This window comes from Lemur catta, chromosome 13 (assembly GCF_020740605.2).
Source record: "Lemur catta isolate mLemCat1 chromosome 13, mLemCat1.pri, whole genome shotgun sequence".
Lineage (NCBI taxonomy): Eukaryota > Metazoa > Chordata > Mammalia > Primates > Lemuridae > Lemur > Lemur catta.
This window is the reverse complement of record NC_059140.1, coordinates 38,721,830-38,746,319: the sequence shown is the minus strand read 5'-3', so window position 1 is coordinate 38,746,319 and position 24,490 is coordinate 38,721,830. Positions and strand designations below refer to the sequence as shown.

The following is a 24,490-nucleotide window of genomic DNA, read 5'->3' as shown; positions in this document are numbered from 1 at the left end:
ATACTTAGTAATTAACTTATTAACCAACAAGGTTAAAGATTTGTACAATGAAAACTACAAAACACTGCTGAAAGAAATTAAAGATGATCTAAATAAAAACATATTCCATGTTCACGATTGGAAGGCCATATTGCTAAGATGTCAATACTACCCAAAGCAATCTACAGACTTAATACAATCCCTATTAAAAATCACAATGATGTTTTTTGCAGAAATACAAAAAAAAAAACCTATCCTAAAATTAATATGAAATCTCTAGGGATCTTGAATAGCCGGCCTTAAAAAAGAATGGCAAAGTAACTCATACTTCCTGACTTCAAAACTTACTGCAAGCTTCAGTAATCAAAAGAGTGTGGTACTGGCACAAAGACAGTCATACAGACCGATGGAATAGAATAGACAGCCCAGAAAGAAAACTTCACATATGTGGTCTAATGATTTTTGACAAAGGATCCAAGATGATTCAATAGGGAAAAGCAGTCTTTTCAACAAATGGTGCTGAAAAAACTGGATATCACAAAAGAATGAAGTTGGACCCTTACCTAACACCATACCCAGAAATTAACTCAAAATGGACCAAAGACCTAAATGTAAGACCAAAAGCTATCAAAAAAAAAAAAAAAAACCTCTTAGAAGAAAACATACAGCAAACACTTCATAACATTAGATTGGACAACGATGTCATGGATATAACACCAAAGGCACAGGCAACAAAAGAAAAAACAGACAAATTGGACTTCATGAAAATTTTAAAAATTTATGCATCAAAAGGCAATGCCAAAAGGGTAAAAAGGCAACCCGTAAACATGATTTTTATTTGCAAACTGTGTATCTGATAAGGAGTTAATATCCAGATTATATAAAAAGCTCCTAAAACTCAACAACAAAAAAAACAACCTGATTCAAAAATGAGCAAAGGACTAGCATAGATATTTCTCCAAAGAAGATCTACAAATAGCCTCGCAGCACATGTAAAGATGTCCAACATCACTAATCATTAGTGAAATTCAAATGAAAACCATAATAAGATACTACCTCACACCCATTAGGATGTAGAGAAATTGAAACACTTGTGCACTCTTGGTGGGAATGTAAAATGGTACAGCCATTGTGGAAAATAGTATGGCAGTACCACAAAAGATTAAAAATAGAACTACCATATGATCCAACAATTCCACTTCTGGGTATATACCCCAAAGAACTGCAAGCAGGGTCTCAAAGAGCTATTTGTACACCCATGTTCCCAGTGGCATTATTCACAATAGCTAAAATGTGGAAGCAACCCAAGTGTATATCAACAGATGACTGGATAAGCATAACATGGTATATACATACAATGGAATATTAGTCCATCTGAAAAAGGAAGGATAATTCTGACATATGCTACAATGTGGACAAACCCTGAAGACCTTATGCTAAGTGAAATAATCCAGCCACAAAAAGACAAATACCGTATGATTCTATTTATATGAAGTACTTAGATTAATCAGAATCACAGAGAGAAAGAAAGTAGAAAATAGAACGGTGGTTGTCAGAAGCAGGGGAGAGGAAAGAATGGGGAGTAGCCATTCTCACTCTGGGCTTTTATTCACAAAATTTCCTCTACTCCCCCAAATCAGTCAATTAGCAGAAATCTGATCTTAAAAAGGACATCCATTATGTTATATTGCCCATAACTGGCAATATAAAAAATAGACTTAAAAAGTCTCCTTAACATTCTAATGGAAAACTACATTCTTATTCTGTTGAACTCACATATTAACTTTAAATTGACAATAATATAGAACCTTGAAAAAAAATGTGGTCCATTAAGAGGACACATACATATAACAAGGATAAATATAACATGTATGATGCAACTTTAGAAGCGGAGTGCTGAAAATTCCTAAAATTGCAAACAGCAAATTTAAAAGAAAATGATATATCCCTAATCGAGTACTCTATATGATATTTGATAATTCTATTTTAAAAAGTAGAACATGTTCAACAAAAATTTGGTATTAACTAGGCTTAGAAAAAGAGTAAAGGCACAACCCAAGCCTTAAAGAATTTATGATCTGTTTTAAAAAATGGTTTATATGAATCAAATTAAAGAAAGGTGACCTTAAAGATGACACTAAATTAGAAATTATTATAATAGAAAACAATTATAAGAATTATTAAGTATAATGGTTTCTCAGCCTTTTGGCTAAGATCAAGTGAGGAATTATAAGTATATACCAATAATGCCTTTAAGAAACAACATAATAGAATATACTCTAGAAAATTTTTGAAAAAAACTGTGTTCTGCACATTTTCTTCAGTAGGAATACTTTTCTTACCCTCCAGGGACTCTGTCTGGACGCCCACTACTGACACAGCTGGCTCCATAACCTGTGCAGTCCCCACACACAGTGCAAACCATGCACTGCTCCAGCTTCCATTTATGCATGCCTGGAGGGCACATCATGGACTTCTCATCTTTTTCATCTAACTCTTCTTCCAGGTCTTCATCCATTGCTGTTGCCATATTTTCAACTCCAAACCCTATTTGGCAGATCAATTTATAATTTTTATATAGATTATTCCCATGTTTAAAAAATGGAAGATAATATCTCCCAATTAAAAAAATACAAGACACTATGGCAGCACAATTCACAATTGCAAAGATGTGGAATCAACCCAAGTGTCCAACAATTCATGAGTGGATTAATAAAATGTGGTATACGTATACCATGGAGTACTACTCAGCCATAAAAAAGGATGTATTACTGCCTTTTGCATCAATTTGGATGGAACTGGAGACCATTCTCCTAAGTGAAGTATCTCTTACGATTGGAAAAAGAAACAACACATGTTTTCATTACTAAATTGAAACAAACTGGTAAGTACTTGGGGAAGTAAAACTCAGTGGAAATCAAGCAGCAGGGAGGTGGGAGGAGGGAAGGTGCAAAAACCTAAAGGGTACTCTGAACACTATTTGGGTGATGGACATTCCTACAGCCACGACTGAAGCATTTGTATCCCCTTAATATTTTAAAATTTAAAAAAATACAAGATACCATGCTAAGCCAAGTGATTATACAAAGAAATGCTCAAATATAAGATTAACAAAAATAAATTGTAATTTAGGGACCACTAACAAATGCTCTCCCCATTTCATTTCTGCAAAAGGTCATAGGGTAGGCTATTGTCAAACATACTCTCTTAGCTACTACTTGCTGTCAATAATACTTTCAAACATTTTTCAGTTTTAGCCCCTCTTTTCCATCCTTACTACAAACACTTTCATTCAATAGACCAAGCAGTCTCCTAACCATGCTCTAAGCCAAGAATCCAACAATCCCCTCCACTCTAGAACACCTTCCCACAGCCAGCAATCAGCTTCCTAAAACACATATTTGATCCTGTGACTTCACAATTTACAAACCTCCAATGTCTTTCCAAGGTCTTTAGAAGAACAAAACTCCTCAGCAAGAGATATTTGCCACAATATGGCTCCTAATTTTCTCCAATCTCCTATCTTTTCCCTCTGCTTTCCAAACATCTTGTGTCCTTTCACATCCTCAGGGCCTTTGTTCACCCCTGCTCCCTCTGCCTTTCCCTTCCTCATATACAAGATGCCTCTCCCTATCTCATCTACCAGACAAACTCCTTTTCAGCCTTCAACAATTCAGCTCAGAAGTCATTTCCTGTGAGAGCACTTACTACCTTTTCCAGGAAGTCAGTCACTATCTCTCCAAAGCCTGTTTATATTTCAGTTGCAACTTTTTAAATCATGTTATAATTCATTCATTTTTTTTTATTGAACATCTACTATATTCCAGGGAGTCCTTTATGGCAAAGAATCAACAAACTTTTTGTAAATGGCCAAACTGTAAAATAATGCCTCTATGGGCCATAAGTCTTTGTCACATTTTTTATGACCCTTATAAATGTAAAATCCATTTTCAGCTTGGAGGGCTAATACAAAAAATGGTATCAGGTAATAATTTGCAGACCTCTGCTCTAGGTACTAAGGATTATGATAGTGAGCTATTATAAAGCTTATAATCTAGTAAGAAAGACAAGCGTTAATCCAATAACCATATAAAAATTTTAAAAATAACAACTGTGACAAGGTTTTGAAGGAACCCACACAGTACTACAAAAGCATATATGGGAGGTCAAATCTGAGGGAATCTAGCAATTATTTTTTATGTTTGACTTTCCTACTAGATTTAGATCCTCAAAGGCAAGGTTAATTCCTGAGATCTGGATGAGTCTGCTGTCAAGAAGGCCAAAAAGAGATAAACTTGTTTTTGTTAATTTATACAAAGCTTAATCCTCAAAATCATTGATACTTTAAGCACAGTTCATGCTTAGTTCTAATAATATGTATATATTGTCTTACTGTCCAGCCCATACATAAATAAAAACAGAAAACCAGAAATTGGAACAAAGGGTATCGACATACTAATAGTAGCTAGAAGCAAAAATTGAGAACAAGAAGAAAGTAGACATGCTACTTAAAAAAACAAACAAAAAAACAACAAAAAACCCAAGACCACAACAAGTAGGGCAATCAAAGAATAAACCCCTCTTTCTTTAAAGAGCCTGAGAGTTGGGGCAAAGGATACTGTGAAGAAGGTGCCTCTATAATTTAGTCTTTTCATGTCAAAGAGTGAGATATTCATAAGGATCACTCTTAGTTATTAAGAACAGATTAACTTACAGGTGGCATATGCTATTAAATAAGAAGATAATATTTGCCAGATAAACCACTGCCAAAAATGGTTAAGACTGAAAACATGTGGTATAAAAGGAACTAGTAATAAAAAGTTTGGAAAATTCACTCTTCTGGAATAATTTAGTCACCAAAAATGCTAAGTCAAAGAGGTACTATTATATTAGGTAGAATTTAGAAAAACATATAAGTAAGCCAGCTCATTTGCTCAGAAATTTAAAGTATATTCAATTTTTCCAGTGATATGCTTTTATCAGCAATTATCAAGTAAGAAATTTAGTGGTTTTCTAACTAATAAGTATGAAATCAGAGAGCCACTAATTTTGAAAAGAGTAAGAGTCTTCACTATGTTGTTCTAAAAAACTAACAAAAAGACAACACAAATTTTGAAATCCAAAAATTAAACACCTACCTTTCCCTTGGTTCATTGCACCAGTGTCTCGTCCACATTGTCCTTTATTATTTACACCAAACGTCCAAACTTCTCCATTCTTCATTAAAACACAAGTGTGAGCTTTGCCCATAGCTACCTGAGTTACAAAATGGCCCTTCAAATCAGTTACCAAACCTGTAGGAAAGATACAAATTTGGTAAAAACAACAAAAAAGCCCTTGTGAGCCTAGTGAAAGAATTACCTTCGATAAAAAACTTTTTATTTCTGGGGCAAAATAATTCACTAAAATGGGAAATAAGTGGCCAAAAGACTGACAGAATATCACTAAATTAATTTTTTAATTTTATGATATAGCTTCAATGAATCTTAAAATGTTATCATCCAGACGTGGGACAAATCTTTACTATAGCATTATCTCAAGCTCACTTTTTCCAAATGCTTCCCCCAAACCGACACCTCTTGACAGTACTCAGAAGGGCCAGTAGTTCTCAAACTTTTGTAAGTACAAAGGCGCCCATAAATCATTTACTTTACCTGCTTTGACCTGCCACAGCAAAACAAAGTAAAACACTCGCCACAGTATACTGAAATGACATTGTTTTTGTAGAAATCTGTCAGATTTTCCAAAGCAGTACTTTCCAATCCTTTTCAGCCTATGATGCTTTCTTTCATAATCCAAAACACAGCTATTTCCTAAGCTTCAGTTATTCACATATTACTGTCATTATACTTGCCATAAACAAGTGCCACTCATATTATCTAGTCAATATTTTTTGCAACAACTTTAAATTGATTGAAGCATTTTTAACCTTATCAACTAGTAATACTCAAAGATTACTGAATATTTTTCTAATACACATTAAAATAAAAACATTTTTAAAAAATTGAAGTGTTTGCTTTATTTAAATTATAAATAATATCAATCTCACATCACACTTTGGGAAAACTGTCCTATATTATTAGCTCAGATATCATTTCCTTAAGATGGCCTTCTCTTTCACCTTACACTAGTTTAGGTCTTTTGTTAAGCACATCTCAAAAACTCCCACTTTTAGTATTTAGCACACTTGAAAAAGATGTGTGTGTGTGTGTATGTATAACAGTAGTATTTATTATTAACAGCACTGGCTGACATGCCTTGAGACCTTACATGTGCCAGGCTCTATGCTAAGCATTTCTTAATCATTATCTCGTATAATTTTTATAACAACCATATGAAGCAGGTACTATCATTGGCTACCTTTTGCCAGTGGAAAAAAACAAAAAGAAAGCTATGAAAGGTTAAGCAAACTGTTACCCAATTAAAAAATGTTGGTGCCAGATTGTCTCTTAGCTCCTCAAAAAGGCAGGGACCCCATGTCCATCTGGTCTACCAATCCCTGATATACCATCAGTGTTCAATAAATATATAAATTTCCACCAGCCCTAGCCAAGTAGATTTTAGTAAGCAGCAGTTATATTGAATATTATTATTATTATCATTATTTTTAAAGGTAAAGATACCAAGTTTTAATGAAGGAACCAGCTACCTTACATATTTCTACGTTGGGGGATAAAAGTAGGGATATATATACATATATTTTTTTTTTGTTTCAGCTCTTCATGGGGGTACAAAAGCATTTTTAAACTATACAGTAGCCCACCATAAAATTTTGATTCACTCTGACAGGTGAAGCCAACTGAGATTCTAAATATTATCCCATTAAGCCAGTTCACATATCATCTGGGTACAGCTCAATTTAATAATTAATTGCTATAAATGTTCTATATATGTCATTTTCCCAGAATAAGACAATCACTTAAACTAATAATCATAAACTTCATTAATTCTGGTTTCCTTCTTACAAAGAAATTCAAAGGCTTTACATATTTATCTCACATAAAATCCTTCCAAGTGGGATGCCTCATTCATTATACTCATTTCTAACTGCTACAAAGAAAATCCAGCAAACAAGTTCTTGAGATTAGAGTTTATAAATATAAAACTATTTAGCTAGTGCTATCCCTCATAGCTACTTCTTAAACTTTTGGTTTATCAGCCACTCAGTCACTTAACAAGGAATTCTTGAGACCCTACCATGTGCCAGACACTGTGCTAGGCACTGAGGATATAAGAGCCAATAGAGAGAGAGAGAATTGCACTCTAACAACCTACAGATGAGATACATAATTTCACAATTATAAATCAGCTTTGGACACGCTTGAAGTTCTGACTGGGGGGGGATAGGAGAGAGGGGATGGGTGCATACCTACGTGATGAGTGCGATGAATACTGTCTAGGGAATGGACACGCTTGAAGCTCAGACTCGGGGGGATGGGGGGGCATGGGCAATATATATAACCTGAACTTTTGTACCCCCATAATGAGCTGAAATAAAAAAAAAAATAAAAAATAAAAAATAAATAAAATAAATAAAAAATAAAAATAAATAAATAAATAAATCAGCTTTGTTATGAAAATCATTTCCCCAAGGTACTAGCATTACCCCAAGGGACATGTCACATGAGCAACTGAGTTTACAGAAAGCTTCCAGAGAAACTAATAGCTAAGGTTAAGCTTCATTTGCCAAGCTCTATGACTAGACGTACATGAAACTAGCAACATTGCTCCTAGTGACAAGATACGAAAGCAAATTTAGAAGGAAATGTAAAAAAAAGTAGGGAAAGCATGCTACAAACACTAATTTTATAGACATATCTTTGTAATACATAATGAATTAGTATTGAAACTTCTTTGCATACAAGTAAAAAGATGTTTAAGGTTTTTTACTTACTTGAACTATCAGAGTAAATGGCATCTTTTCCAAACATGTATAGTTCTCCATCTTTAGAAATAACAGAACTACTTCCATTATTACAGGCTGTATACACCACAATCTTTCCTTCCATCTTAATTATCTTTTTAGGTTTATAGGGTTTTGATTGCCGTCTGCTCTTAGCTTAAAATAAAATAAAATTAGTTTAAGACATTTATGTACAAACAATAATAATGACTTGTACATAAAGCCCAAAGAAAAAGCTTATAATTTGGATTTATGATACATTTTATTTATTTATTTTCACAAAGGCCTGGGCTTCCCACATGCAAATTAAAATGAGTCAACCTGCAAGCCTCAACTGGTCCATCAACATTTAGGCTATCACTACCAGATCTTCCTTCTTTGTAATGCACTGAAATTTCCAATGGGAAACACTAGTTTCTATGAAAATTCGGGGGGGCCCAATCTCTGGATTAGCTGTTACATTATCAACACCATCACACTGTCATATATATAATCTCCTTTTCTCTCAAAGTGCAACTCACATGTATTCTTACACTAGAACCTGGAAAGTAAAATAAGTTCCTCAGTCACTAAACAAACATTAAGCAGCCAAACCAAGTTAATGAGATTGTAAGGAAAGGAGATGTACAAATGGAAGAAAAGTGAATAAATCTAAGTGCGGTAATTCAAGAATCCTCTGCTCTCAAAAACTAAATCCTTGAAATATGCAACAGATGGGAAACATCAATCAGCTGTTCCTTCAGCTAATACCAGTTCCTGCATGCCTTTCAGAATTAAAACATATTGCTGTGCTGGAGTTTAAAATACAATTATATTTTTCATATAACATGATCTACTTCCATATATACAGCAACTACTTCACCTGGTGCTCAAGCGAAGAAAGAACAATATCCTCCAAATGCTACAAGGAAAAACTGGCTACACTGAATTTTCTGAGAGATGGTAATAGGCTTTATGGCTATTTTAAGAGATTTTTCCAGAATAACTTTTATTTTCACATGATTTTTACACCATGTGTTGACTTAAAAACCTAATCCCTTGTAAGGCGCTACTCCAATGTGCTACAATGTACAAAGTATGTGACAAGTTACAAAAAGAGAAAAATGACACTTTTGAGGAAGACTCTGAGCAGAAATATAGAAAATATAAGAGATAAACAAAATTATTTATTTTTCATTGCTGAGCAATGATTTCATCATAAAGAAATAACACCAAGAACAATAATCCATAACACTATTACAAAAGATTACATAAGGTTTATCTTCTTTCTGGAATATATATTCCTTCCAATGTCTTGGAGTTCCTAAAATAATCTACTGGAATAAATACGTTTTTAAAATAACACTAACAAAATAAGCCTATATCTCAGATGAATAGTCATGTATCCATAAATCATAAAATTTCATGAAGATGAACTCTAGGAAATAAGCAGCTACATTTCTTTAACAAACAGTAATGCACCACTATGAACTGAATATGCCCCAATGTAAAAACCTCTATTAATTGGTGAGGTTAGTGTTAGTGAAAATGATAAACTTTGTTAATAAATTTCACATTATTTTTACTAAATGCCCAGCTGATCAGTCAACTTACTTGACTCGCCGTCTTCTCCTTTACTAGCAGATCCTGTAAAGAATATGCTTCCATCTTCTGCAACTAAAAGGGCATGAGAGCCATCATGTCCAACTGAGAAGTGTACTATCTTTGGAGATTTTGTAATTGGTAGCTCAACCCATTTTCCTGCTGAAGGACCACCTTGTTTGATTCCAAGACTCTGGTATTTGCCAGTATAATATATCTTTTACATGAAAAAAAAAAGAAATTACAGTACTTTTGAGAGTAGTGCATCAGGTATCACATGAGAGAAAAAAATAACGTAGATATTTTATTGCAAAACAAAAATAACAAGAAACGAAACTTTTTACACTATTCAACGTCTGTGAGCTGAGCAAGAGAGAAATAACATTTTGCCAAAAGAAACAGTTCATAAAAGTTTTTTGTATCTATAGTTATAATTGTTCATATTTATTTCCATAGTTTCCATCTCTATAGATTGACTTCTATAATCTATAACTTAATGATACATGCTCCTATCTTCCCCAACTTGTACTTTGTGTATTTCTTCACAGTTACAGTTCTATTCATTAAAATTAAAACACAAAAAATGAATTCATCCCAACTCAAAAAACTATAAGAACTCCATCATTAAAATTAAATATCTATAAAAGGTAACATTTTATAAATTTTATAGTTTTATAGCCTTCAGTGTCACAATTTTGTTTCAAAATATAGGCATACATCAGAGATATTGTGGGCTTGATTCCAGACCACTGCAATAAAGCAAGTCCCAAATTTTTTGGTTTCCCAATGCATATAAAACGTTGACCCTATATTGTAGTCAATTAAGTATGCAATAGCATTATGTCTAAGAAAACAATCTATATATCTTAATTTAAAAATACTTTATTGCTAAAAAATGCTAATGATCTTAGAGCCCTCAGCAAGTTATAATTTTTTTGTGGTGGTGGAGAGTCTCGCCCTGATGTTGATGGTAGCTGACTGATCAGGGAGGTGGTTACCAAAGGTTGGGGTTGTGGCAATTTCTTAAAATTAAACAAAAAGGAAGCTTGCCACATCGATTGACTTTTCCTTTCATGAAAGATTTCTCTGTAGCATATAATGCTGTCTGACAGCATTTTATACACGGAACTTCTTTCAAAATTGGAATCAATGCTCTCAAACTCTGCTGCTGTTTAATTACCTAAGTTTATGTAATATTCTAAATCCTTTGTTGTCATTTCAATAATGTTCACAGGAGTACAGCAAAGAAACCACTTTCTTCACCCATCCGTAAGAAGCAACTCCTCATCTATTCAAGTTTGATCATGAAATTGTAGCAATTTAGTCCCATCTTCAGGCTCCACTTCTAATTCTATTTCTGTTGCTATTTCATCACATTTGCAGCTACTTCTTCCACTGAAGTCTTGCACTCCTCAATGTCATCCATGAGGGCTGGAATCAACTTCCTCTAAACTTCAATTAACATTGGTATTTTGACCTCTTCCCACGAATCATGAATGTTCTTTTTTTTTTTTTTTTTTTTTAAGAGTCTTGCTCTGTCACCCTGGGTACAGTGGTGTCATTGTAGCTCACTGCAACCTCAGACTCCTGAGCTCAAGTGATCCTCTTGCTTCAGCCTCCTGAGTAGCTGGCACTACAGGCGCACATCACCACACCAACTAATTTTTCTATTTTTAGTAGAGATGGGGTCTCACTCTTGCTCAGGGTGGTCTTGAACTCCCGAGCTCAAACAATCCTCTCATTTTGGCCTCCCAGAGTGCTAGGATTACAGACTACACCTGGCCAATCACAAATATTCTAGATTGGTGAATACTGTCTAGGTTTTCAACTTACTTTACCGAGATACATTAGAGGAATCACTATCTTTGGCAACTATAGCTTTATAAAATGTATTTCTTAAAGATTAAGACTTGAAAGTCAAAATTACGCCTTGATCCACAGTCTGCAGTAAAGATGCTGTGTTAGCAGTCATGACAATAACATTAATCTCTCTGCACATCTCCATCAAAGCTCTTGGGTGATCAGGTGCATTGTCAATGAGCAGTAATATTTTGAAAGAAATCTTTTTTTCTGAGCAGTAGGTCTCAACAGTGGGCTTAAAATATTCAGTAAATCATGCTGCAAACAGATGTGCTGTCATCCAGTCTTTGTTGTTCCATTTCTAGAGCACAAGCACAGTAGAGATAGCATAATTCTTAAAGGCCCTAGAATTTTTGGAATGATAAATGAACACTGTCTTCAATTTAAAGTCACCAGCTACATTGGCCCACAACAAAAGAGTGTGCTTATACTCTAAAGCTTTCATGACAGGCATTGACTTCACCTCCCTAACTAAGAAAGTCGTAGATGGCATTTTCTTCCAGTAGAAGGCTGTTTTGTCTACACCAAAAATGTGTTGTTTAGTGTAGCCACCTTCATCAGTGATCTTAGCTAGATCTTCTGGATAACTTGATGCAGAATCTACATCAGCACTTGCTGCTTCACCCTGAACTCTGATGTTATGGAGACATATGACTTCTTTCTTTAAGCCTCATGAACCAACTTTGGATAGATTCCAACTTTCCTTCTGCAGCTTCCTCACCTCTCTCAGTCTTCGTAGAATTGAAGAGAGTTAGGGCCTTGCTCTGGATTAGGCTTTGGCTTTAGGGAACGTTGTTATTGGCTTGATCTTCTATCCAGACCACTCAAACTTTCTCCATATCAGCAATAAGGCTCTTGTCATTGTTGTGTTCACTGGAGTAGCAGGTTTAATTTCTTTCAGGAACTTTTCCTTTGCATTCATAATTTGACTAAATATTTGGTGCAGTATTTGGCTAAATATTTCAGCCTATCTCGGCTTTCAACATGCATTCTTCACTAAGCCGAATCGCTTCCAGCCTTTGATTTAAAGTGAGAGAAATGCAACTCTTTCCTTCACTTGAACACTTAGATGCCACTGTAGGATTATTAACTGTCCTAATTTAAACATTGTTGTGTCTCAGGGAAGAGGGAAGCCCGAGGACAGGGAAAGGGATGAGGGAACAGTTGGTCAGTGGAGCAGGTAGAACACACATTATACGTTTTTTTTTTATCCATTAAGTACATTGTCTTATATGGGCACAGTTTATATTGCCCCCAAACAGTTACAATAGTAACATCAAAGATCACTGATCACAGATCACCATAAAATATATTATAATAATAATGAAGAAGTTTGAAGTATTGTGACAATTACCAAAATACAAAACAGAGACAGCAAAGTAAGCATATGCTATTGGACAAACGGCACCAATAGACTTGCTCAACGTAGGGCTGTCACAAACCTTCAATTTGTAAAAAAAATACAATATCTGTGAAGGGCAATTAAGCCAAGTGCAATAAAACGAGGTATGCCTGTACTATTTTCAACATGAATAAAATGTTGCCACATAAAAAAATAATTTTAAATCAAAATTTTAAATTTATGATGATTAAACGTGTGAATTATATAAACTAATCAACAGATTTAACCAAATATCTCTTAAAGCAGAGAATGTTAACTTTTACTCCCAAAGAGTAATTTACCTTCCCATTTGCTGTTTTCATTAGTGCAAACTCTCGTCCTGCACCAAGAACGGCTGACTCTTCATCAAATCCTGTACCTAAAATACAAAACTAATAAATACTATTGCAGTTCTAATATGAATAATTCCAAGTAAAACATGTACTCAGGATGTATTGTGAGTGATTGAAATGTTAATTCAATTAATATCACTCAAAAAAAGATGACAAAATAGGTCATATGCCTGAATTTTTAAAAATATTAACAATAATAGGTACACTACTCTAAGGAAAGTTACCATAATCTTATCTTGTTCCAAATCAGTACCAAACTAATTTCTGAAATATAAACAAAAAAAAATTTTTTAAACTCAATGTCAGGAATATTCCTTGAAATAATGTATAATGAACAGATTTTTATTAAGGATTTATTAGGTACCAGGCATTATAGAGTTCAAGAGCCTCACCTCATTTGATTCTTAAAATTACATTGTTCAGTCTACAAATGAGCAAATATAAAGCTTGAGGAGGTTAGTCCAGACACACAGCCTGTAGATATCTGAACTAAATTATTTCAGATTTTCTATCCCTTGCTTTTTTCTACAGAACATTTTATGTAGCTCTTGCATAAATTTAAATACATATTTGTACATAAACACACACAGATACTTGTGTATATTTTCAAACTGTAAAGCTATGAGTAATCGTAATTTTATATGTGGCACATTTTGTGCTTTTGTCCAGTTATACAAACTACTAATTAATTTATGGGCTTTTTAAGTTTAAACCCTATAACCTCAATTCAATATTTTTTCTATGGAAAAATTATAAACAACACTACACAATTAAATTAAAATATGCAAAGTAAAGTGTTAACATCAAGTTTATTAGATTTAATGAGATAGCAATCAAAAATGGTGGATCTGGCAAAGAACCCAAAAGTTAAAGAATGGCACTATTAAACTTGGATTGGCATGGCAAACCAAAATTGAGAGCCCTGTGGAACTTGTGATCCTAATTATTTTTACAATACTGCAAGAGTAAGTAGACTAGAAGTCCAAGAAATACTCTGTGGTTATATCTCTGTACCCAAATGAAAGACCACTGACAGGTTTGTGAGGCCAATTACCATTTTCAAAATCTATGGGATCATTCTATGATCATTTTGAAAATCTGTTCAAATAAAAATTAAAGATTTCAATGAGAAAACTATGTATATTGTTATAGTAATATTTATAGTGTTTTCAAATTTTTAAATAATTAAGGATGGGACATATACAATAATGATGCTCACCAGTGTCCCTCTATAGCTCTTATTAAACATAAGTTTATTTCTTTTTGCCCTATTCAAAATGAAAATGGTAAATTATTAGTCACTTTCTTAAAATGATCTTCAAATATCTGTTTAAAGTTTCTATTTCCTACTTATGTTATACATATTAATTCAAAATTATGTTTTATAGTAACAGACACAAAATAGCTGTTAAAATACAAACTGAACTGCTGAAAACATGTTAGTTTTTAAAAGAATAAAGAATCTGAAAATTAAAACATGGTAAAAATGCTTATTTTGCCATCTTACTTATAATATGCAAATCCTTTTCCAGATCAAATAGTGAGATACCACAGGCATGTAAGCATTTTCTGGCCAGTTTAAGTTGTAATTCTTGTTGCAGCACAGGTTCAGTGCTTGTGGCAAATATTCTGACAACAAAGCCATCCTTAAAAAAAGAAAACATCCACAGCATTACATTGCATAAATTGGTCTTTCAAGGCTCTATGGTCTATCCAATAAAAACTAAATAACTTAAGACAGAGGAATTCTAGTTACACTAGTTACTCATAATTCAGAGTACTTACATCTCTTGAAGCAGCTATCTGATTAATATATTCTCCATCAGTGAATAAAATATTTTGACCTTCAGTGTGGCAATCTGCACAAAAGGAAGAAAAAGTAATTACATTACAATATAAATGATCACCTCACAAAATGAATTTACTCCTCTGCTGAAGTCAAAATGAGAGTTCTCCACGCAATAAGGATAAACTTATACTCAAAAGGAGACTGTGCTTTTTAATAAAGAATTACAAATTAGCAGAAACTAAATAATTCAACTAATAATACTTATTCCATTTTGTGCTTATATTTATAAATCTTCCACAACCAAGGACTTGAGATCCCACCTAATTTCAAAATGAATTAGTATCAGATATAGTCTGATAGTAAACATGCACCACGATGAACAAACTATATTGGTTAAAATCATTTCAACACAATCACATGCGATGTAGGCAACACTCTACCCTCAGACATACATCACAGTCATTAGTGTCACAGAAAACTACAGACAGACCTAAAGCTTCTGTATTGAAGTCTATTGTGTCCAACAACAGATATCCCTTGCTTTGTAAAATGGATGATATTCAAAACCAATTCTGTATTTCCCACTTAGAAACTCAACGTTTGTTTCCAGCACTTTTAACATTTAGCATGCTGTAAACTTTTTAAACATTCGTCCTCCACAGAGAAGACAAATCTACGTATTTCTTTTTGTTTCAAAGTAGTCATATGTCTTGATTAGAATACTATATTTTGTCAATACTGTTTATATCTCTGTAGAACATTCCACTATATACTTTGATCAAAATAATACACAAGCTCAATTGCAACAAGGGATACCAGTATTACAGAAGGACCACTGGAACATGTGTTAGTGATTGCTACTAAATAACATGAAACTACAAGCAAAATCAACATCTCAGTATAAACTTTATCCTTTTGGAAAAACAAATGTTCTGCAAGCAAGTATAAAAGCACACACACACTTCCCAAAATAACTGCAGAGAACTAGGATGAATCTCTCCAGTAATCATAATACCAAAAAAAATTTCATTTCTAGTTGCACCTGAATCAAGAAAACATAAAATTCTGTTTTGGAATGCAGTAATGGAGCCCACCCAAATAAGCTGAATTACTCTATATCTTTGCCCAGGAGCTTCATACTAGCATACTTCCTTATTATAAATATGCAAAACACAGGCAGACCCTTACCAAATAGAGAATTCAGTGATCACAAACTGGAAATAGAAACTGGGAGACAAGGCCCACTGGTAGCCCAAGAGACTTGGTAATCAAAGAGAGGAGAAATCGAAAGAAAGAGTTCCTAGTCCACTGTACAGAATACAAAGAGGCGCAAGAAAGATGCTTCTCAAGCTCTAAGCAGTAAGATTTTAAACTAAAAAGCAAAGAAGAAAAACTCATTATAATTTCAGACAAATGCAGGGGTGAGGAGTGAAGTGGCGCAAGAAGAGTAGCAAAAAGCCTCATGATTTGAGGCAACCTGTCACCAGACACAGAGAGTAAATGACATACGGATACAATCCAAAAGATATGCTGAGATTTAAAGAATAAAATGACAATTAACAGGGGGAAAAGTATGTTTTAAGCTCACTAATACTAGGTTAAAATAATTGTTTTGTAAACTAGAGTATAACAATTTGCAACACGAAGCTCAAGGAATTACCTGATTTATATCAATTTTAAATATGGTTGCTATTCATTACCATTTATAAACCTGACAATTCACTTCTCCTTGATAGGAAACCTACAAAGCACAGTTGTCCCTACCTAAGAAAAACAAAAAGTACTACTGAAGAGAATTCAGTCCAGGTCAAAGAAAGGAGAAAATGACAAGAGGCTTCTTTGGGCTTGATGGAAGAGTCTTCCTGACACGTGATTTCAAGACTTTCTCTTTATTCTTTCTTTATCCGTCGTGTAATATTGTAAGACAGTATCTTCAGGAATATATCAAGGAACATCTGCCAGTTCGGAAGACACAGAATATGGGACTATCCTCCCAAGTTTGGTTCATTCTTCATCATTAATACAGCACGTATTTATGAAACATAGGAGGCCACACTTCTATTTTTCAAAGTTGCATTCCATATGTTAAATGATGCAGAGGGATTTAACTGAATAAGGTCATTCATTAAACAAGCACTTTGCATCATGGTGGAATAAATAAAACAGCTTTAGCTAGATATTCTCAAATTGTCTTCTCAGTCACAATCTCTATCAAATGAGCAGGGCTTCTCAGAAGTGAATTCTTTATATTAGCATACATCTCTTATGGAGGTCGGGATTTGTCAATTCAGAAATATTCTTCTACAACATTTTCCTAAAATGACTTGAACAAAGAGTGACAGTGATGCTCATTCCAGTGTAATCTATACAGCAAAAAATTGGAAGGCTCTCACTCCAATATTAATCAATGGAATGTATTTTATAATATTAAAGAGAGGTTGTGGAACACTATTTAATAGCCTGGAAATATATTTAGAATATGAAGTGAAAGGGACAAGTTAAAAGCGCAATATGTAACGTGATTGTTTTTTTACAGGGATGTACATATACACATAGGAAAAATAACAGAAGAGTATTTAACAATATGTTAATAGTGTTTATATATGAGAAGTGAGGTTGTAATAAATTTCAATTTATTCTTTTTTGCTCATGATTTTAGTACAATAAATATGACTTTTAATATACATATCTATGTATGGAAAGTGTGCATGCTAGTAAAAATATTTTCAAAAATTATTGTTATTATGACCAAAGACATGGCTCAGGACTTGTGATGGTGAATAAAACAACCTGTAGATATATCTTAAAACAGATAGCTATTTACAAAATGGTTTTATGAAGTCATTTGTTTTCTAAAGCTGTTCTATTTGTGAAACGGATATGAAATATGGCATTTACTTTAACATGGTGTCATGTATACTAATTTGCATGTACGTATAGATAGCAAAGTTCCAATAAATGTTTGATGAAGTTATAAGAATATTTTAAAATTTAACAAGCAGCCTGGGAACAATTATTCTTCTCAGTGTGTTCTTGAAAACAGTAGCTCTCATTTTCAGATGATCAAGGGCATAGAAGTAATATTGGTACTTACTATGAAATTATTGGCAGACACATTAAACATTCAAGATTTTAATATAAACAACTTTAGAAAGTATCAAAGGTATAAGCAAATTCAAAGACCTTACAATGAAGCTATGCACTTTCACAGTGTTCCACAAAATTTGAGACCTAATGCCTCAGAATTTAGACAGCAGTGATTTCAGTGATGAATATATGTACATACCTTAAAATTAAAGCAAAATGAATTGTGTCCAAAGTACCTTATGAGAACATTATTAAAGAGTATAAATAATGTAATTTTTAAAAAATTCCTGGCCCACCCTAAACTCTGTCTCTGAAAACCTTCTAAAATAAAGAGGAAAACTCAAGCTCATTGCTGCTGTTGAAGTAAAAATAAACAGGTTCTTTGTAGTAAGTCATATGAGAACCAGAGCTGTGGTCTGATTAAGAACAAAGTAATCCCTCTAAATTCAGCAGCTAAAAAATCTTGGTGAGGTAAGGGTAGGTGATTGGGCCACAGCTGGCCAAGAATTTGAAAACAAATATTAAAACTCATTATATATGTCTGGTGTCTATTGTCTTGACATGTATTAACTTTATATAGACTGTACATGTTTTGCATATCCAGATTTTTTTTAACTCATTTGTAAGCAAGCACTGTTCCTTGCTAATTATTGTTTGTATGTCTAAATAGTCTAACATGCACATTTCTTAACATCACTTGTGAAGAAAAAAAATGACTAGTTGAAACATACCTGGTAACATTACAGTACCATCTTGTTCCAGTGTTTCAGGGCTTATTCTTATGGCTGTCATGCTGTGGTTATTCACATCTCTATATAATAAATAACCCTGACAACAACAAAAATTTTTCCTGTGTTAAACCATTTTTTCATTACCAACTCATCAGAAAAAGCAGCCATACAGCTCCATATTGAGGTTTTTTGAGGTACAATAATATATGTATAATAATATACCAGTATTGACATTTAAAAGATACTGAAGAATAAAAATATAAGAACATGGATATACTTTAATAAGAAGAGGAATTGTACCTTATGGGGAATCAATTTAACATATTATATTTCCAGATACGTATATAAGGTACACTAAACAGGACAGTACAAGTACAAACATTTTATTATAATAAAAATCACTATATCACTTGCCAAGTAAATAATATAAATGATTAATTAGTTCAATACATCTTTTAAAGAAAATAACTGAGGCATTTAGGCTGCTATTTCAAAATAAAAACAGTAGTGGTTTTAGATGAAGTGATATGCCATTTGAATATATTGGTGTAATAAAATATTTGCTATGGCATTATTCCTTAGATAAAACACAAGAGAGTGGCAAATTAAAATTTGATGAGATATTTTATACCAGGTTAAGTTTTAAGAGATAATTGCTGAGAAATTAATTTGATATTTAAAATTTAATTTCAAAATCTCCCCAATAGTTGATATAGCAAGATTATTCTTCACATAACAACAATAATAATTTCCTTAGTTTTCAAAATACTTTCAAATATCCTTCATCATTTGATGCTGACAACAAACATGGTGAGCTCAGCAAGGCAGGCACATAGGAACATCTTTATTCTCTATCCTTCCACAAGGGAATTTGGGATTTGCCTCTCAGAAGGGTATAGTATGAAAATAAATATTTCTGGCCTCTCTTGTCCATTTGTCATTCATTTTTCTCCATGGGAGAAGTACTGTATCCAACTGCTGACCTAGGAAGAGGCTGACACATATCTGACTATGTTGGTCAGGAGATGAAATCACAGAATTAAGAAAGCAACATGGGCCCAGCTCTTTTCTTTCTTTTGTGATTCTTTGCATGACTTTCCATGCAGGTGGCTGTGCCTAGAAGGTACTAGATCTAGACTTAGAATGAAGAAGTTTGTGGCAAGAAGCCCTAAGTTGGCCTCAGGTCACATTTGCATTTCCAATTCAGATGTGCTAATAATAAAGGTGGTCTTTGATTCTTATCTAGAGGCTCACTTAAACAAGAACTCCAAAGAAGATATCGTTATTCCCATTTGGCAGCTAAATAATACAGAACCAAATAAGTTAAACGAGTTACTCGGAGCCTCACATCTAGTTAAGAAGCAGGACCAGAACTAAAATTGAGTATCTTAAGAATTCTCAGCCAGTGTTCTTTATACTACTTATACCATTGTTATAGCTGCGTTATTAAAAATATACCATTTCTGTTTAAATAGAAGTGATATTATTTATTGATTAAACAAGGACCACGTGATATTATTTATTGAGTAAACCACATTTTAAAAGGTAAGAAAAGTTTAGTTCATTCTCTTACCTGAGCATACCCTAACCAAGACTTTTTTTCTTTCCTGTTTCTGATGCGGGATGTAGAATTGTATATATGGCCCTGCAAAATAACCAAAGTCAGTCTATCAACTGTTTCATAACTAATAATCAGTATAAAATAATACAAATGGATGAGTAACATTTAATACATATATTTCAATTACAATTTTCAAAGAAATATCATTACACCAAAATTAGATGGTATTCTAAAAATGAAGCCAGAAAACTATTATGGTTAAAACTTTGCTATGATAAGAAATTACATTACCCTAACTGTTCCACTGTATCCAGAGCCTATTTTGTATAATCCATCCTTGCATAACAGATAAAGAAAAAATCCATCATTCTGCAGTAGACACTGATCATCTTCATCAACAGATACTTCTTTCAATGGCCATTTGTGCATTAAAGCTGCTTTCTTAATGCCATTACTAAACCAGTCCTGAATTTGAATTTTTCCCACCAAAACTGCCTGTACGCTTCTCTGTAGAGAATTTAGTATTGTTGGCACCTATTCAAAAGAGAGGGAAAAAAATGAAAAGACATTTTAAAATGTTCCAAACACAAAACAAACAAAAAAAGATACTTTATAATATAACATTTATAAGAAAATAAATTGTTCAGAATAATCATGTTTGGCAGGCCCGCACAAAGTACCAACTAAAAGTTCATCTAAGAAGCAAATCTCAAGCAAACTAGACTTCCTTAATCTTAGGATTTCATGTCATTCACCAATTCTATAAAATCTTAAATATTATTTCAAGTACTCTATCTCCACAAATTTATTATTGCATGGTGGAACTCAGATTGTATTAATACATTAGATTTTCTCATTCTCTATCCATGTTTCTTATTTTATCTTTCATGTTTCTCTGTTTCTCTGTGCTATATTCTGGGTAACTTCTTCCTCTTCATCTTTCAGTTCACTATTCCTGTGTTCAACTACATATTATCCACTAGTTAACCCATCTTTTAAGTTCCTAATTGCAATTATTTGTTTTTTTATTTCTAGGAGCTCAATTTGGTTCTTTTTCTAATGTCTGACTACTTTTTATATTCTTATCCCTTAATCATACTTTTGATATTTTCTTTTATTACTTTAACCATACTGAATATATACACAAACACACATACACAGTCTATATCAAGTAATTTCAATACATAAAGATTTGGCAGCATTGATTTTGCTGTATTTATTTCTACTATCAATGATGGCACCTTTTATCCATGTGATTTTTTATTAATTTGTGCGCTCAAATGCAGTAGTGTTGTCTCTGCAGGATACCTTTGAATCTGGAGTTATTCCTCAAGAAAGGATTTTAGTCACCTTCAATAATGCACCTCACAGTACTACCATCCCTATCCTGCTTTAAACTCTCAGTTAAGCTTTTTGGAATAGATAGGTAATATGCATTCGGGTGCCAAAACAATTTGAGATGTTAAGAGTTATATATTTATAAAAGTATTTGTATATTTTAAACATATATTTAAATTAAACATTTGCCAAACCCTTGAAGCATGTCTACAAAACACAGCTTGAAAACCACTTCATTAGAAGAACTTCAAAATAATTAAAGGTAAATAATTATTAACCAAAATAATTAAAGAGACAAAAGGATTCCAAGCAGGGCAGAAAGGAAGAAAAGAATAAGAGCAAAAATTGGGAGTAAAGGGATTGCTCATGTTTGACAAGTGGAGTTCAAGATCACTGAATGAGACACAGAGAATGATCAATAAACTCCTTTTACTATCTCTGGCCTGCTAATAACAGGATTGAGGCAGCCCTTCCATCTGTCCTGGAGGTTTTCCAAGAGGCCAGAGAAAAACAGATAATCAGGACTTGAAATTATAACTTCTTTCTCAATTCCCAGAACCTTTCAAAAGAATTAAATCAAGTTTACCTATAAAGAGGATTGTATTTCCCACCACTAACAGTGAAGAGCTTATTTATTCCACAATCGGATATTAAAAGCGTAAAAATCTTACACGCATAGCTGAAGTAACTCAGAAACAAATCAATTCATGAAAAATCATAATCAACTGACCAGAAGTATAGCAGATCAATATCATATCTTTTTCTTTGAAAAGAGAAAAAATATTTAACACTATGAAGGAATGCCATCCTTGAAGATTCAGGGCAAGATGAGAGGTGGAGGGAAAACAGAGAGCAAGGGAATGCAAAGAAAGAAAAAGTTGTGGTGTTCATGCAAAGACCAGGTTAAAGACTTAAGAGTTTTTACCAAAATTAATTTTATTATATTAATATTTAATGCTACAGAGTTAAACACATGTATAGCTTAACTCAAATATTAATACTATATATTATTTACATATCGACCTTGGACAGATCAAGCTACTGTAGTGAGTAAGAAAAAGCAGGGGTTTCCTACTGATAGAAATTGAGATGAAACTCCAACTCAGCATCTTACAAATTTCTAAGCAGCTATAAATATGAAATACCTGAATAGTTTGGCAAGCATGGCTACCGTTGTTGGTCAGTATAGCAGAAATGGCCTGAAGGGTCCTTCCTGTTTCTCCCCAAGAAGCTACCAGACTAAAGAGGCAAGCACAGGAAAGTGCTGTCAGGGACTGCCCTGTGCTGTCATTCATTCCGGTACTTCGAACAGTGATTTCCAAAAGGAGTTGGAAGAGAGACTCTGTAAATAAAATAGATTCAATTATATTCATTCTATATACAGAACATTATATGTGTATATTGATTTATTTACACCTTGTCTTATAAACAAAATTTAAGGCCCCAAGAACACGTACGTTGCATTAGTTTCTTTCTAGCTACCCTTTTCCCCAAAAAGTTAAAATATTTATATGAGAGCCTTTGGGAACATTCAACTCCTTATTTTTGTAAATGAAAAATAAAATCTGCCTAAAGTCATTTAAAACAAGCTTGGCTACAGGCATTCACATACTCAAGAAAATTATCCTATCAAATAACAGACTACTCACTGCACTTACTTTACCTTTTAGGTTGGGAGAAGTATGGGCTTCTTAAAATGTTAACTGTCCAGAAAATTGTGTACATATTTGTAAAACAATGGAACACATAAAACATATGCCATAATTCGTTGTAATATAAAATTGGCTTTATCATTAACATAACAGTTCACACTTATAAAGGGAGGATACAATTCATTAATACCCTAGAGAAACCTCCAAGTCAATAGGACAGATATACTTCTCCATTAAAGGATAAACAAATTGAGACACAGGGAGGTTGAAAGATTTTCCCTAAATCATAAAGTCAGTTAGTAGCAAAGATGAATATATAGCATGAATGTTTTACAACCAATAGAGCCCTCCATACAAAATTCCCTGAACAACTCTTTCCAAAATAGACATCTCCTGGGTATTTCCTCTGTAGAAGGAAAGGAAGGGAGATTTGAAAATCTTTAAAGAGTGAATAATCAAAGAGAGAAAAAGAAAGTCAGAAGACGGCAGAAAACTTGAGAAAGATGAAGATAGAGGAAGGGAAGGGAGAGAGAAAGATAATTAACATACTGCAGTTCTCCGAAAACAAAATGGCCACTTGTGGTTTATTTGGTAACTTGCAGAAACCTAGGTGTCCCCTACCAATGTCTCATCTTCCTTATCTAACCCCAAATTAAGTCCTATTTATTTTATTAGGTTAAGTATGGAATGTCCAATTTCCTTAACTACTAAGTTTGACAGTGGCCATCTCTGACATTTCACTTTGACTTGTTTTTTTTTTTTTTTTTTTTTTGTGTGTGTGTGTGTGTGTGTGTGTGTGCGCGCGTGTGTGAGAGAGAGAAGGTACATTCTCATTCTTTCTCTCATTCTTTCAAATGCATGTTTTGGCTTGTGATTATCTTTCAAATTTTTTTTAGAGCAATTTTTATAAAACCATAGATAAGTCAAAAATTCGTGTTATTTTCAAATATGAGTTCCGTCGTGGAACCAATGCAGCGCAGACAACTCAAAATATCAAGGAAGTGATTGGGAAGGATGTGGCTAATAAACGCACACTACACTGATGGTTTGAGAAGTTCCATTTTGGTGATTTTAACCTTGAAAATGAGCCATGTGGGTGACCTGAGACCAAAGTGGATAATGATGAGCTGAAAGCTGTAATGGAAGCAAATCCATCTCAACCTATGTGTGAATTAGCAGTAAGGTTTGACATTACTATTTCAACAATATTGGACCATTTGAAACAAATGGGCAAGGTAAAGAAGCTGGATACATGGGTTCCACATGAATTAAAAG

The 24,490-nt window shown here is 33.5% G+C and overlaps 1 protein-coding gene across 1 annotated transcript in view; it reads right to left on the bottom strand.

Annotated features, from left to right (window-relative positions):
• MYCBP2 (MYC binding protein 2) overlaps positions 1–24,490 on the bottom strand; it is a 259,243-nt gene that overhangs the window by 182,678 nt on the left and 52,075 nt on the right. Inside the window, exons 5-15 of the mRNA XM_045567320.1 lie at positions 22,709–22,905; positions 20,517–20,759; positions 20,238–20,309; positions 18,665–18,761; positions 14,843–14,916; positions 14,565–14,703; positions 13,007–13,083; positions 9,476–9,680; positions 7,874–8,038; positions 5,118–5,273; positions 2,322–2,526 (exon numbers count right to left, since the gene is read on the bottom strand). Coding sequence (XP_045423276.1) covers positions 2,322–2,526; positions 5,118–5,273; positions 7,874–8,038; positions 9,476–9,680; positions 13,007–13,083; positions 14,565–14,703; positions 14,843–14,916; positions 18,665–18,761; positions 20,238–20,309; positions 20,517–20,759; positions 22,709–22,905 — 1,630 coding nt within the window. The remainder of the gene's footprint in view (positions 1–2,321; positions 2,527–5,117; positions 5,274–7,873; positions 8,039–9,475; positions 9,681–13,006; positions 13,084–14,564; positions 14,704–14,842; positions 14,917–18,664; positions 18,762–20,237; positions 20,310–20,516; positions 20,760–22,708; positions 22,906–24,490) is intronic.